This window comes from Gymnogyps californianus, chromosome 1, assembly GCF_018139145.2.
Source record: "Gymnogyps californianus isolate 813 chromosome 1, ASM1813914v2, whole genome shotgun sequence".
In the NCBI taxonomy this organism is placed as follows: domain Eukaryota; kingdom Metazoa; phylum Chordata; class Aves; order Accipitriformes; family Cathartidae; genus Gymnogyps; species Gymnogyps californianus.
In genome coordinates this window covers 102,614,664-102,629,532 of record NC_059471.1, presented here as the reverse complement: position 1 = coordinate 102,629,532, position 14,869 = coordinate 102,614,664, and the positions used below count along the sequence as shown (strand labels likewise).

Below are 14,869 nucleotides of genomic sequence, written 5' to 3'. Positions count from 1 at the left end.
GGAAGGCGGAAGGGTTCCGGGGCGGCCCCGCTCCCCCGCCTGCGAGGGCAGCGCCCCGGTGCCATGGCGCGGCGGCGCCGGCACCTCCCCCGGTGAGCGACGCCCGCGCCGGCAGCCGCCATGGCCGCCGCCCTCCCGTGCGCCCTCTGGAGCTGCCTCCTGCTCTGCGGTGAGTCCGCCCTGCGCCCGGCGAGGGGCGGCGGAGGGGCCCGGCCCGCCCGGGCGAGGGATCGTCCTCCCGATCACCGCCTCGCAGCGGGGGGCCGGCGGCGGGGCCGGGGCCCGGGCCCTCAGTGGGGCGGCGGGAGGAAGGGTGGCTAGAGGCGGCCGGCTTCGTTCTCCGGGGCCGCGCTGCCCCGAGAGCCCGGCGACCGGCGATAGCGGGGGCCGCAAGGAGCCGGCGGCTGGCGGCGGCTCCGCGGGCTGCGCCGCTGCCGTGACGAGCCGAGCGGCACCGACAGCGAGCGAGCAGCCGGCCGGGTGTCCTCCGCCGCGCCGTAAGGGGAGTGGGGAAAGGGCGGCGGCCGCCCGCCCTTGGCAGGGGGCCTTGGCTGGAGGCGCGGAGGGCTGCCGGGGCGCTGGCGGGGGCCCAGCTCCCGCTGCCCACGCGCTTTTTTTCTTCCCGAAGGCTGTATCTGTGCTGAGAAACTGGAACTGTCCTTTTCGGTTTTGGAGACTTGTGCAAGTCCCGGTGGTGAAACGCGCGTGTGGGAGCGAAACCACGCTCTTCCGGGCGCGGTAACCGGGAGCTGCGGGAGCGCGGGCGCAGCTGCGCCTGCAAAGCCCGGCACAAAACTGGCCGCCTCTGGCAGAGCTCGTCCTGCTCCGGGCACGGCGAGAGCGCCCCGAGGGCCGCCACCGACGGCCACTGAAAGTGGCCCGGGCCGCGCGATTCCCAAAGCAGGCCGCATCTGCGGCTGTGATGTGAGCTGCGTACAAACCTTCCGTTTACAAAGTAGAAAACCACAGAAGTATTTTCTCATCTCTTTGGGTCCACAGCGCTGAATGAAAAACTGTACGTGGAGGCTTTTCAAGTAGAAAACGCTGTCAGGGAAGCGAGCCTTCAAAGGCATCATGCTCTTTACTGGGAATTTACAAGCCTGCCTCAAACCTTTGGAGGGAGTTTCCTCAAAGTGTGGGCAGCACCCTAGAGAGGGTCCTTTGTAGCGAGGACCACGTCGTGTGGCAGAGGAGAAATCGGGTGCCTTGTATTAGCCAGATTTTTTTTCAGCTGGGTTGTTCGCGCTGAGTCCTTGCAGTCTGCTACCTGCACCCATCTTCCTTAGCGTTCTGCGTATCTGGGATTTTGCAGGTAGGAGAAGATGTGGGAGCAGGAGGCTAGAGGTGCCTGCAAAGGGGCAGAGCGTGTGCAGGGGCAGAGACCTCTGAAGGCGAATGCCCGAGGCGGGTCCCGGTGAGGGCACGTAGGCACGGGGACGGCATCTGTCAAGGAGGTCTGGGTGCAGGGGAGCAAGCAACTTCTGCTTTTCCGATGTGAAGCGCGTTTTGAGTTGATTTGTTGGGTGCGAGGGTAACGTTGTAGCAATTGAGTCTGTGAAATAGTTTTTATTTAAGCAGGGTTTAGATTTTAAACTCTGGTCTGCTAAAGGTGGGTAACTGACGCATTCATTTCATGTATTTATGCATCAACTATAGACATATAAAATAGGTTATTTATCTTAGAACATGTCATTAGGTTTTACTCCTGTGACATTTAAGCGCTAATCTGATCTGACAGGGTTTGTTTGCATTGATCATTTGTGTTGCAATAATGGGCCAAAATCTTTTCTATTTTAGTTTCAATACCAACAATTATTTTAAAATAGTTAAATCATAATAGTAATGGACTGTTCATCGATACTACTTAGGGTTTCCTTTATTCAGTTTCAATAAAGCAAAACGATTATGTTTTCGTCACTTGTGAAGAGTGCCAATTAATGACATGTTTATCTGTATGGTATATTTAATAGCCCTCTTGCCTTCGAAGGTACTTCTTGTTTATCTCTGTTTTTCAAAAGGGGGGCTTAATAACAGGGTGAGTAAAGCATTTTAAATGGCAATGCTAATCCATGCAGTGAAGATATAAACATGCTTATGGTGGATTTTTTTTTTTTAATTATTTCAGTCTTATACCCAGGTCTGTGTAGAAAGACTGTTCATGTTCCTCTTCAGAAAAAAAAAACCAAACCAACAATCATTCCACACATCCATGTTATTTCCATAGTGCTACTGGAGCACTACTTAGAAAAAATTGATTTTGACAATCTCAGTGAGAGTTCATGCACATGGCCTGATGGGCCCTAAGTCTTAGGCAGTAACAAGTCAGTCATGCATAATAAATTATGATATCATAAAGACGGTACTTACTGGAAATCATTTATGCTGGCTCATTTGTTTTTGTTGCATAAGCTCAGAAGGAATGATAGGCATCAGGATTTAAATTAATTATATTAAAGTCTGTTTTTAAAAAAGTGTCTGAGGCAAGGAAGAGAAAGAAGGCTGTATCTAAGCTTTGGATGACTGAGAAGTCGCTGGAGGAACACACACTAAAATGTATGTTTGTTTTTGATTGCTCCCACAGTATCTGGAATAGTGCCAAAACCCCAAAACACAAGAATTATGTCAATTAATCTTCGTAGCACTTTACAGTGGGATGCACCTAGTTTTTACAAAGGGAATATAAGTTACACTGTCCAATCTCAGAGGTAAGTCTGGGGGAGCTGTGCTTTCTTCAATTCATGTTTTACAGCTGCGTGTGTTTGTTTCCTTTTTTATAGGAAGATCAGTAGCTGTCCCTTTCTTTTAGCTTGTGAGAGGCTTATCTTCTGAGCTAAATAACAGGGCAGAGGCATTTTCTACACATTTCACACCCAAGGTAGCTTTGTACATACTTTTTTTGGAACCAGAAACACATTTTAACGTTGGCTGTTATTAGCTCTGTGTGTGTGGTTTTTGTCTATCATGTAGCTGTTACCTGCGATTCAAGAGACTTAGTCTCGCTGAGCATCAGGACCTTATCTGATCTTTCACTCCAGCGGCATTTTGTGCTCTGCCACCAATGCAGCCAGCTTGCCTGCGCCCTCAGTGGAAATGCCCCATGAACTGCAGGCTGGTGGCTCGTCCATTCGGTGCCTTAAACTTAGGATGCGTTTTCTGAGGTCTCCTTTTGTCGGTTTTGGTGGGTTGATTTAGCTTTGATTTGGTTTTGCCACTGTGTCCTTCCGAGTTGGTCTTTCCTATTGGGAAAAGCGGTCTGTGTGGCTGTCCCAAGGAAGAGGGCCGCTTCCCCAGCCCAGCGGTGAGCTCCCTGCCTGCCTCCGTGCTTGACAGGGAAACCATGTGATGGGCCAGAGGTCTCGCGTTCCTGCTGAAGGTTGAATTCTTTGGCCAAGACAGGGTAGGATGTGAAGTGGAGATGATGCCACCCACAGGCACATGCCTGCTGAGGAGAAGTCCCCAAACCGAGGGTACGGGCTGTCGTAGTCGAAAGAAGATTTTTCTGGGTTCTGGTAGCAATTACCTGTTGATCACTACGTTCCTAGGTGGCCTTTTGATGCAAAACTGAAAGAATATCATATATTAAACAGTTCCCAGTCAGTTCTCAGGCTCTATTTTCTCTGGCTTTTCCTTATATGCATATCTTAAAGACAGTTCTGAACAAAGTCCGAGTTAGACAGCAAAGCCGTGCATAGCGATATTGTCTTAATACTTGCAGACTTGTCTGATAACTACTGTCTGTTGAATCAAGTTTTTTAACCACTGTCAAGAAAAGGGCATCTATTTACTGAATCATAATTTTAATCTCTAACTTCATCATGGATTTATAGATGCATATAAAATGCTTAATTTGTGTGTACACACTAGTAACGATGTTTCGTATACACTGGATCTGATTTTTCTTGTTCATGAGTCAGAACTGGCTGTATTAACAAACAGATATGCCACTTTTCCAGTTAATTGAGAGGAAAGACATTTAGTCAGTTATAATTTACACATCATACACATTTTGTTTCTCTTCCATACAGCATCAATTTCCCTCAAGACACATATGAAAATGTGAGCACAAACTTGAGACTCACAGAGTGCAATGTCTCTTCTCTGTCTGCATATGGAGACTACATTTTACGGGTCAGAGCGGAGTCAGAAAATAACCATTCAGACTGGGCGACCATCAGATTTAAGCCAATGGATGACAGTAAGCCTTTTTCTAATCTTCCACAAAAAATATTGCCTGCTATTAATGCACCTTTACAATTTGGCTCCATAAGAAAAGCTATAGCATGCAGATCATTTTTAAATTTAATTACATTGAACTATAAAATCTTAGTTGTAACACCTTCAATTTTTGAAGGCAGAAGTTGCTATCAGAAAGCATAGTAGGGTCACTGTTATAGCTAGATGTTAGTATTGGTACTTGAAACCTCTTTTGAGGAGGTTTTACAAAAATGTATATTTTTCCCTTAAAAGAAGGATAATTTCTATTTTTTGGCCAAGGAGAGCTTTTCTTCAAGGATTCAGACTTCCTGTATATCTAAATAAGTTCAACTACTTTCTTTTTCATTGCTATGTCAGGCAAAAAGCTTTCTTTTTATTTTTTTTAATTAAAAAAAGAAAAAGCAACACTTTCACAGAGAAAGATTAATTTTTAGTCAAGAAATCTTCATTGCACAATATTGCCATTCTCTTAGTGAAGCTTTACAGTCTTTTGTGAGAGGTGATTTAGACATTGCCTTGCATTAGAGTGCACAACAGAGGTGTTAATCATGGTGCTGTCACCTGAACTTGGGAATGAGAGTCGTTTTTACTAATGAGCATCCTTTGTTTTGTACATTCTTACTGCACTCATAAGCAAAAACCAAATTATTTTAGATTATATGGTTACTGTTACCCAAGACTTTTTTTGTCCTCACAGCTGTTAATACAAAACCATGCAGGAAGCTTCTGTTACACCTCATCTCTGAGAAAAACTTTTAAAAATCCTTTTTTTTTTCCTTGTTCTGCCTCCATTTGCTTGAATTTCATCATTCTGTTCCTTGGATTTCAGAGTGTAATTTTACCGTTTACAGCCTTGTTTTTCAAAATGCTTTTATTGGTTATCTCTCCAAAAGCATAATGTTGATATAATTTAATCTGCCTAGAACAGAAGCACTGATACATAGCATGCAAAAAAATTTACAACATTGCAAGTATAAATTACAGCCAAAAGAAAATGTAATACAAAAAGTATGGATGGAATTTCAGAGTATAGAGCAAACTTGTAAATTAATAACAGAGTTGTAGTTTGACATATATGTGAAAGAGCCCGTGGCCTTCAGAGCAGACTTGGCTTTGGAAAGGCAGCTTATTCCTGAATGGGAAAATCTGGGTATAAAACTACCTGGAGAGAAAGACCTGGGAGTACTGGCCAACTGGCCAAAACTCTGAGGAGGACATGAGGATTTTTAATATTGTCATAGCTGATCTGAGCAGGGCATCATGATAAAAATATCTGATATTCCTTTCTGTGTTATTATTTCTGCTAGTGCTTTTTTAATAAATTCCACACTGTATTGTAGGAACAGCCTAAGAAAACCAGAGTAACCAAGACCCTCCTCACATTATTTTTTGTACGTTCAACAACATATTCATGAGCATTACATGAATGTATGGTCCAGCAAGCAGGGTTTTTTTATTTTTAATTATAGAAGTACATATTTCTAGAGGAAAGCAAAATTGTCTGTATATTGAGTTCTTCCTTTCTTAGACACTTTATAGTGTGACTGTAGCCGGGCAGAACTTTAGTACAGGTAGCCAAGGCAGAGTTGTTTGCTGGAATTATAGGAGACTTTAATGGAGAGCTCATTGGCGACACAACGTCGTTGATAACTAAGCTACTAATGAATAGCTTAGGTAGTGGCACAAAAACATAATAAGGACAAGCCATTTACAAAATGCGAAAATATAATATTCAGTCTAAGGAGCACAATCGTGAAGACATGCAGAAATAATTCGAATGTTTCAGTTTTTCAAAATGATCACAATGAAAGAAACATTAGAACACTTCACTAGAGGGTCTACTCAGAAAAGACAGATGTTGTGACAGCTTGGCCCAGAAGGAGAAGTGAGTAATAACCTATAGAAATAGTCCTTCCTCTCCCAGGAGTCACCACAGCTGGCAAAAGAGAACTGAGTTTATTTAGGTATGAGAAATGTAGTCTGCAATAGTATCTGTTATTTAACTGCAAAAATAAATCCCTTTCAAGACCAGTTCTATAAGGAAAGGATTTATTTATGCCTGACCTATGAAAGGAAATAATTTTATCTATTAGAAGAAAGTAATTTAAAGCATGCATTGTCATGGGTTGTATAAAAATGTCAAATTGAAAACAATGTGAAACTGAATTCCTTCCTTTCTTCTCTTCCACCATTCTAATACATAGCAGTCATTGGGCCACCTGATGTAAAAGTGAAGTCAGAGTCTGGGTCCCTGCATGTGGATTTCATAGGCCCTTTTGCTGAACATGAACATGACAAATGGCCTCTAAAGCAATATTACGGCTCGTGGAATTACAGAATATGGTACTGGAAGAAAGGCAGCAACACAGAGGTAACTTCTGCTTCCTGGGTATTGTGACTCCATGACTTTGATACATGCTTTTCGTGGTAAAATACCATACTGATGAAGTTCTGAAAGCTAAGGGTAGTGAAGTAAAAATGTATCTCTACTAATTACAGTGTAATAAAGTCTAGTCACTACAACTGCTACTCAGAGCAAATGGCAGATAGCTGTGTAGTTAAACAGTAGCATGGATATAATTTGCTCTTTCCATAATTAGAAATAACTGCTACATTATGAGAGTTTATTCCCTCAGCTTAGTGATGTGTTTATTTGCGATGCAGTCTTCCCCACCAAATCTCTGTATTTCACACATACAAGCAAGGGTAAACTTAGAAGCTGTAACATCAGCGGTACCTGTGATCATGGCGATTAGCTGACTTAGATTCAAATCTCATGTCATTCAAGTATTTGTGCTCTTCGTGGGACTTTGGGCTTTGAATACCACCAGGGATGAGGCCTTACCTTAACTGTGGTCACCTTCACCTCTTCAATTTCTATCAGTTGTAATTCACTTTCTTCCTCTCATGGACAGCCTCTTCCACAAACAGATGTGTTACTCAGCTCAAGAGACTTCTCCGTACAAAATGCATGGAGAAAGATCATAAATAATATATTAACTATAGGGTCATGGGTTCTATTACAGGAAAAAAGGAAGCCCTTTACTGGAAGATACCAGTCACAGCATAATTAGTGCTTTGTACATCAGTACAATTTTCATATAATAGGACTCCACTACATATAATTCTGATTTGTATTTGTTACCCTGCAAAATTCTTTGGCATTCAATTTCAGAAAATGAGGGATCGTCATTTCCCAAAAAACAGACTGGCTTTCAATTCCCAGCCTACAAGAAATGAAGGTATTTCTGCATATGGGGTGCAAACTTAGGCGGTTTACCAGAGAAAGCAGGACATTCAGGTAGAATCTGTGCTTGTCACACTTCAGAGCAGAAGTCTGGGAAATTTCATAGGGATCAAAGAAGCAAAAGACATAGACTATATAACTTCATAAGTTGTTTTTTGAAGTGGATGCTTGCTCAAAATGTTGAAACCTAGCTATAGAGTCTTCTCACCCCTGAGAAACAATCTGTTACTCCGTAATGGGGCATGTAGGGATTCCTATACTCTGCAGGGACCGTATAGTTACAGGGACATAACCAATCATGCTTCTAAACAGCAAGTTGCATCTGCTGTCAGTCACCTAATAGCTTTCACAAGCCTTTTTCTTTCTCTGTCTTTTTTTTTTTCTTTTGGGTCTAGATCATCCATCCTACTTGTTCTGTCTCAAACTAAATTATGTTTGCGTGTGACAGCACTCTTAGCTGATCTCATTTGGTTAAGCAATTGTTTCTCTCTGCAAGCAGATCTCACTTATCACATCTCTGTAGTCCTCTTTAGCCTAAAACTTCATTAATGCTGCTAGAAGCAGCCAGAAAGTCAGTGGTGTGAATGGTCTCACACTCTAACCATAGGTGATATCAATGTAGAGTTGTCAGTTATGTGACACAGGCAGGGCATTTCATTCTGCCTTTAAAAGCCTTATTCACATTGCAGCTATAACTGCTAGGATTTGTCATACTAAGTGTAATTTTAATTCCTTAGCTAGTCCATTCACTGGACTTGTGCTTTTCAAGTTTTTTGCGTTCTTCTCTGTTATTAGGTAACTCACATAGATACTAAACATAACTCTGAAATATTATCTCAGTTGGAGCCATGGACAATATATTGTATTCAAGTGCAAGCAGTTATCCCCGAGTGGAACAAAACAGGGGAACTGAGCGGAGAGCTTTGCGAGCAGACAACCCACAACGGTAATACCTGGTGCATTCACAATGGGACACGCGCTGTAGGGAACTGGGAAATCTGCAAAGCCATTCAAAATGAAAATCAGTGTAATGTGTAAACCTTCCAAAAATGGATGTGTTTGTTACTTTGGTATTGTTTGGTGGTTAATACGTGTGTACCTTTGGAGTGGAGGAGTTGGAAACGAAGTGAAAACTACAAGCAATATGCTACCGATGGCATGATGCTTTACTTCACTGCAGAGGCCTCTGTGTTCCTCATACTCTGAAAATCAGAGTTAAATGGAGCATAGGCTCTTCACTGATCACACTGTGTGTCTGAATTTCTTTTACCATCAGCTGTATTCATTATCCTATGAAAACCTTTGTTCCATATATTTGTAACTGAGAAAGGAATTGGACCCTGTGTTGCAGTCTGCTTCATCTGTGGTGGTATTGCCAGTGTCTGTCACGAGGCTAGGCCATGATGCTCTTTCGTTGTGAAACACAGCAGTTATTAATCAATAATATAAACAAATATTTTGTTTCGATACTTTCCTTCTCATTTTGAAGGCAGTTAAGTACCAAAAGCACTTTCCTTTCCAGCCATGCCACCTTAGCTGCTGTCTGTGGAGCCCAGCAATAACCACCACGTGGTCTGACCCTGTCATCTTAGCAAGGAGCTTCATGTCCCTAGTTAAAAGAAAGGATGGGGTCCTAGATACTGTCTTTTTCACAGGCATAATGTGTATTTCAGCTGACTTACACCCTCAGATAACGTGTGGAAAATCGGAGACAGAGACACAAGTTGATGGGGAAGCCATCTGGGGGAAGCCTGGGGAAGCTACTGGGCTAACCTGTTTCTCATGTGTTTTTCCTCATAAAATGTTTCCTCATATGTTTTTCCTACATGTATATTATCTGTATGCACTGCAGCTGAATTGCAGGTGGGTTTTGGTGGTGGTGTTGCTTGTTAGGTCATGGCTAGAACAGTGCTTAGTAAGCGTAGGTTGGTTTAAAACATTTATACAGTGATGTATGGATACATCTTCATTCCCATTGCCTGTTGTGAAATCCCTGTGCATGACATAATTTTTTTAAAGGCTCAGTAGTTTAGAGTTTTACCGATTTTTGTCCCCTGCTGTCTTTACTTGCTGCCATTTTTACAGATTTCTTTAAGAGAAAAGTGGAAGCCTATACTCTGGTAGTGTTATGTGCCAACTCCTACACTCCTGAAACACCAAAGAGTGTACAATAGCTTTCTACATGATATCATCTTGTGTATGGTTCTGTTGGTCTTTTTTCCTTTAATCATTTGCCTAGTATTGCATGTAGAATCACCAGTATGTGTAACTGTAAATGTCTAAATAGGATGGCTTGTGAGCTTACTTTATTAAGAACTTCCTCAACCTATTCAGACTAAAAATTTAAGAGCTAAGAGGTATTTTCCATCTGGAAACAAAGACTTAGGTTACGATTTTGTAATAATTTTCTTTTTTTTTAAATTCCATAGAGAGAATGATAATTTGAAAAGAATATATTCAGAAATTAGTAATCGCAGTTGTAATTTTTTTTTTTTCTTGTCTCTTGCAGGTGTAACTCCTGTGTGGATAATTGTGACCATTCTTATAGGATCAATGTTGGTTGTTGTAATATCTGTTCCTGTTTGTTTCTTTTCCTTTTTGTATCTATATCGACTCACCAAACATGTTTTCTGCCCTTCATATATTTTCCCACAACACTTGAAAGAGGTTTGTTTTCTACCTAACACAATTAAAATCAGCCTTTTCAGCAGAACCGCCTGCTTTTCAAAGGCTCTCTGTGCCAAAACCTTTAGAGCTTCTTTTATTTGCACCTGATTTTTAGCCATCTGTAAAGTGCAGACTATTCTGAGGGGCTTTTAGACTATAAGGAACAATGCTGGTTATCTGTTGCTACATAGTTGTTGTGTATGGTAAAATTCGCTCTTCTGCCAAACATAAAAAGCCATTCAAATAAGCGTAAATGATGAAGTCATGAACTTTGGAAAAAGCTGACAAAGGAAGGTACTTTTCAGCGGGAGAACGGTAGTGGAAGTTAGTTCATTTAACATTTAATTTCTGGCATTATAAGGTCATAAATTTTGCATGAATGTTACCTCAGTTTTTTCATCAAGTTCTGTGGCGCTGCATAGACATAAGTAAGAAGCAGTGAAATTAGACTTCCTTTTGAAGTATACCGATGTATAATAAACTCTAAAATACTGTCATTTTGAACTGTTCTGCACAGAATGGTCCAAAATATTTAAAAGCTGAACAATTTAAAAACTTGGCATAGACTTTTATTCCTAAAGCAACTGCATAATTTGTAATATGAAGCTTTATATGGCTTAGAAACAGGATGTTTTCTTTCATCTTAAAGTGAAAGTAACAGGTGTTAACCATCAGTTCCTCTTTTTAGATAACGAACAACTGAGGTATGTCTCCCCTATCTCATTTTAGACTTAAAATTGCACATTTGTTCTCCTGAAACGAAGTTCTTTCACAAATATAATAATGACTTTTAACTTAAGTAAAGAATGTAGTGAAGTCTGAAAATTCAAGATAAAAGGAGAGCAATGAATGTTAGCCATTACTGTTGGGGAATACCACTGACCTTGTTACCCGTACAGCAACATAAAAAGGCTGTATCAGAATCTCCTCCAAGAAACAAGGCTATACAGAGTGTTATGTATGCAAAGTTAGCAAACTGTACTCTTCTGAGTTTCCTGCAGTTTCTCTGGGTCTTTCATTTTGACTCGCTTAGAGTTCAGCAGACTAAGGCTTTGCAGCTGGCTTAGCGATCGTCTTGTGCTTTAAGTTGAGCATGTGCTCAGCACACAGTAGTTTGCCGAACCTGGAGCTCAGCTGTCGGGAAGGTAGCATTGCTCTGATCAATACAGGATGTGGTCAAATTCATTTTGCTTACAGGTTTCTCACAAGAAAGGGAGGATTTTCATTTTGTGCTAGTGAGTTATAGTGGTTAATCACAGAATCAAAGGTCAGTCATGCTTATCTAAAATGACATCAAAGGCAGTGATTTCACTACATGAACATTTGAGATTGCAGGTTACTGACAGAACATATCAAATTACAGTTTGCTAGAAAAAGGTCTAATAGTAATGATATTAGTATTTATTTTTGTAATTACAGTGAACAGGACTCCTGATAGAGCGGCTTGTTTCTCATGTAAAATGCACTAAAGTAAGACAGGGGTCAGGTCACAAGAACAAAATGCAGTTGTACTCCTCCAGCCACTGCCAATAAAATGAACTGCCACTTCAGCTGCCAAACCGAGTGGTTGACATGTTATTACTGTGTTGAGTAGGTGTGCTGTTCTTGTGATGACATTCAAAATACAGTCATGACATCCTGCAAAGTCCATGTTGATTCTTGAGGCTGGTTCCATCTTATCAATAGAACAGGGAGTGGGAGGAAGTTGTGATATTTCAGTACTAAAATTAAGTCATCTTTCTCACTGAACTGCATAGCCCCACAATTCTCCCTCCCTCTCCTTTACTTGACTAAATGGTTATGGTTTATGTTGACATTTAAAGCATCACTATTTCATGTCTGAGCAGACAGCTCTCTGAGATGGCAGGAACAATTCACATCTCTTGGAGCTATTTGACAAATCTCTCTGCGAACTCCTTCACCTACAGTCAAGTCACCATTTTTAGTTTTTGTTTCCAAACAAAACCTAGGTATTTTATTTTTTTAAGAAAGTTTATATTCCAAAGAAGTCACTAATCCCTGGGGTATCTTCTTGCAAATAAAGGCATTTCCGACTTGCTTCCAAGCCTTGCACAGGATGTTAAAGCGAGCAGAGAGGTTATTATGTTGTCGCCACTCTGCAACTTCTAAGGATTGAGAAAGCCAATTGATGTGTGGAAAACAATATAAAACATATTTCTAAGCAAACAGGATGGTATGGCTGGTGCAGCCTAATTCTCACTTCCTGTTTCCTTTGCAGTTTTTGAGCAAGCCTCCCAGTGGTTCGCAGTTTTTTTCTCCACTCCCACAAGAAGAGCATCTCTGTTATGACAAGCTAACTGTCATTTCAGAAGAATCCAAAAATCACAGTGATGAGACTGGGGATGAGACCAGCAAGACAACAGAGCATCTTCAGGACTCTGAACAACAAGATTCTGATTCAAGAATAGTACCAGCTTCAGAAAAGGCCTAAATGTACTCCTCATACTTCACTCAGACCAAAAGAAAAGCAAATGGGCTGTTGAGTTTATCTTCTTATTGCTGCATTCTTAAGACAGTAAAAATTCATATACGAAGATGTGTACACAGACTTTTGACAGAATCATATTATTTTTTCAAAGTACAAGAAACTTGACTATAAATGAGGAATTAAATGATACGTAATTTTCGCCACTGTTTGTAGTGGCTCACTGTTAAGTTGTAGCAATACCTAGGACTGTATTATGACATTAATTTAAAAAGCAATTATCATATATATATATAATACTAGTTAATTTAACTTTGATGAACTATTTATTGCAAAAGGTAATCAAAATGGCATATTGTATAAGGTTTGTAAAAGAAAATCATATTTTGTAAAGGAAGACCTGATCTGACTTTTTTTTTTTCCCCCATGAGAAATTGTGTGTATTTCTTAAGGATATCCCTAGTGGCATAGCCTTTCTATTGAATATTTTTTTACCTGATGCAAAACTGTGAAGTTATTATGATGGTATGAACTTGGTATGAATAAACCAAACACAAATATTCAGTGTGGTTTGCATTGCAAGGTGTTACTCATACTTCATCGCTAAGGATAATGGGAACATAGCAGTGCACTGCCAGATAGCCCTCTATGTTCAGGTATTGCTCAGTCCCCTGAGCCTCTGCCCTGCAGTTTCTACGGCTAATTAAATTTTGTCTACCTAATCCAGAGTCCACTGAAGTCTGTGGAAAACTTTGCAGCTAAAGTGGGAGTTAAAAGGTAGGTTCATGTTATTTATCTGCCAATACATATTCTTAATTAAAAAAAAAAACCAGTAAATCCAGGTTGATGTGACTCCCATGCTACATAATACCATCTCACCTGCATAGCCCTGTTCATGCATATGGAGGTTATGTCCACACCAACACAGGGGCATAAAGTGTGACCTTTGCACTGTGCGCTAATTTTGTGAGTGATGCAAATTTTTTTGTGTGTATTATTACACCAAAATGAGAGTGAAAAATTAAATTCTGTCAGCAAAAGTAACTTGCCATGAGTGAAGTTGTGTAAATCATAACTTGATGTGGGAATTGCAAAATTTTTGGCTGTGGTTTCGAGGTTTGTTAATTAATGCGTAAATATTCACTTCTTGGGAATAGTTGCAGGAAGAAGACAAGGAGAACAGGCGTTGACTCTTTGTACCTCCCAGCTATATGTAATCTGCACATGTTTTTCCTGCACTTCTTAATTTCCATCATTGTCTGATTTGATGTGGGATATGGAAAAAATGGGGGAGCATTTTCATTTTGGTTTTTTTAAGGCATTTTGTTTCATTGGTGCTTTTCTTCACCTCTCACCAAAGCTGCTCTGTTGAGTGCTGATCCTAATGAAGGCCAATGTTCTGTGTCTGGTACACTTCTGCACTGTAAAAATTCAGCTCCCTGTGTGTTCCTTATCCCTCCTTCCACAGTAGCAGCTTCTTCTGTATATTCTTTTGTTGTTGTTGTTGTTCCTTTTTTTTTGGCTTTCAGAAAGGCAAAAACCACATAGCATAGCTCATATGATCAATGCATGTGCTAGCTGGCTGGCCAGCTGCTGTCAGAAGAGAAGAGGATTGAGATTTCCCTGCCTTTTCCTCACTCTTTTAGTAGAGCTGCTTTCATCTATCCGGCGGCTGATTTTCATGGAAAAGCAGGAAGTTACTGTCTATCAAATGTGGCTGAAATCAGTCAGCTGGTTCAAAGGTTATGATGAGGGCACAGATAAGGCAGTCCCCATGTGCTCTCCCACTTCATTACAGGTTCATTGGTAAGCCAAACTGGGGGAGAGAAAAAAAATAATCTTTGCTATTCGGAGATACAGTCTTTTTAGATTAAAGCAGGAAGAATGTGTGCAAGTACATCGTCTCTGAAATTTTGAGAGCTTAGCTTCCCCCATTTAAAAAGAGGAAGCGTTTCCCCTCCTGTCTTTGCCAATACCAATTGTTGTATTATCACATGAGAGGAGAGAGAAAGGCTCCATTCTCAGAATACTGCTTCCTCTTTCAACACATCCAAAGACGTGGGGAAAGGAAGGATTTGTCCTGACCGCTTTGTTTAACTTCTCTTTGATGTGGAACGTGGTGTCTTTAAAGAAACAGCTGGTTTAAGTTCATGTGAACCCATCTTTAACCTACTGTCTATATCATCGTCAAAAAGCCTTTATATAGTGAATTCCAAAATTAAAAATATATTAAGATTCAAACTGCACCACAACTAGCATGAAATAGGAATGAATTCCCCAACTCTGCATGTCAA

At 41.0% G+C, this 14,869-nt stretch overlaps 1 protein-coding gene across 1 annotated transcript; it reads left to right on the top strand.

Moving 5' to 3' along the window:
- Positions 1–115: 115 nt before the first annotated feature.
- IL10RB (interleukin 10 receptor subunit beta) lies at positions 116–13,151 on the top strand. Its single transcript, XM_050911053.1, has 7 exons — positions 116–169; positions 2,582–2,705; positions 4,026–4,195; positions 6,420–6,586; positions 8,258–8,408; positions 9,972–10,129; positions 12,369–13,151. Exons 1-7 carry the CDS (start codon positions 121–123, stop codon positions 12,579–12,581), a joined length of 1,032 nt encoding a protein of 343 aa, XP_050767010.1. The 5' UTR covers positions 116–120; the 3' UTR covers positions 12,582–13,151.
- Positions 13,152–14,869: the final 1,718 nt, after the last annotated feature.

What these genes read in the sequence shown, in the direction of transcription:
- IL10RB (XM_050911053.1), top strand. Translation starts at nt 121, where the DNA reads ATGGCCGCCGCCCTCCCGTGCGCCCTCTGGAGCTGCCTCCTGCTCTGC. An exon ending in TACACTGTCCAATCTCAGAG is followed by an intron (nt 2,706 to 4,025) that starts GTAAGTCTGGGG and finishes TCTTCCATACAG; the next exon opens with CATCAATTTCCCTCAAGACA. An exon ending in TCCCACAACACTTGAAAGAG is followed by an intron (nt 10,130 to 12,368) that starts GTTTGTTTTCTA and finishes TTTCCTTTGCAG; the next exon opens with TTTTTGAGCAAGCCTCCCAG.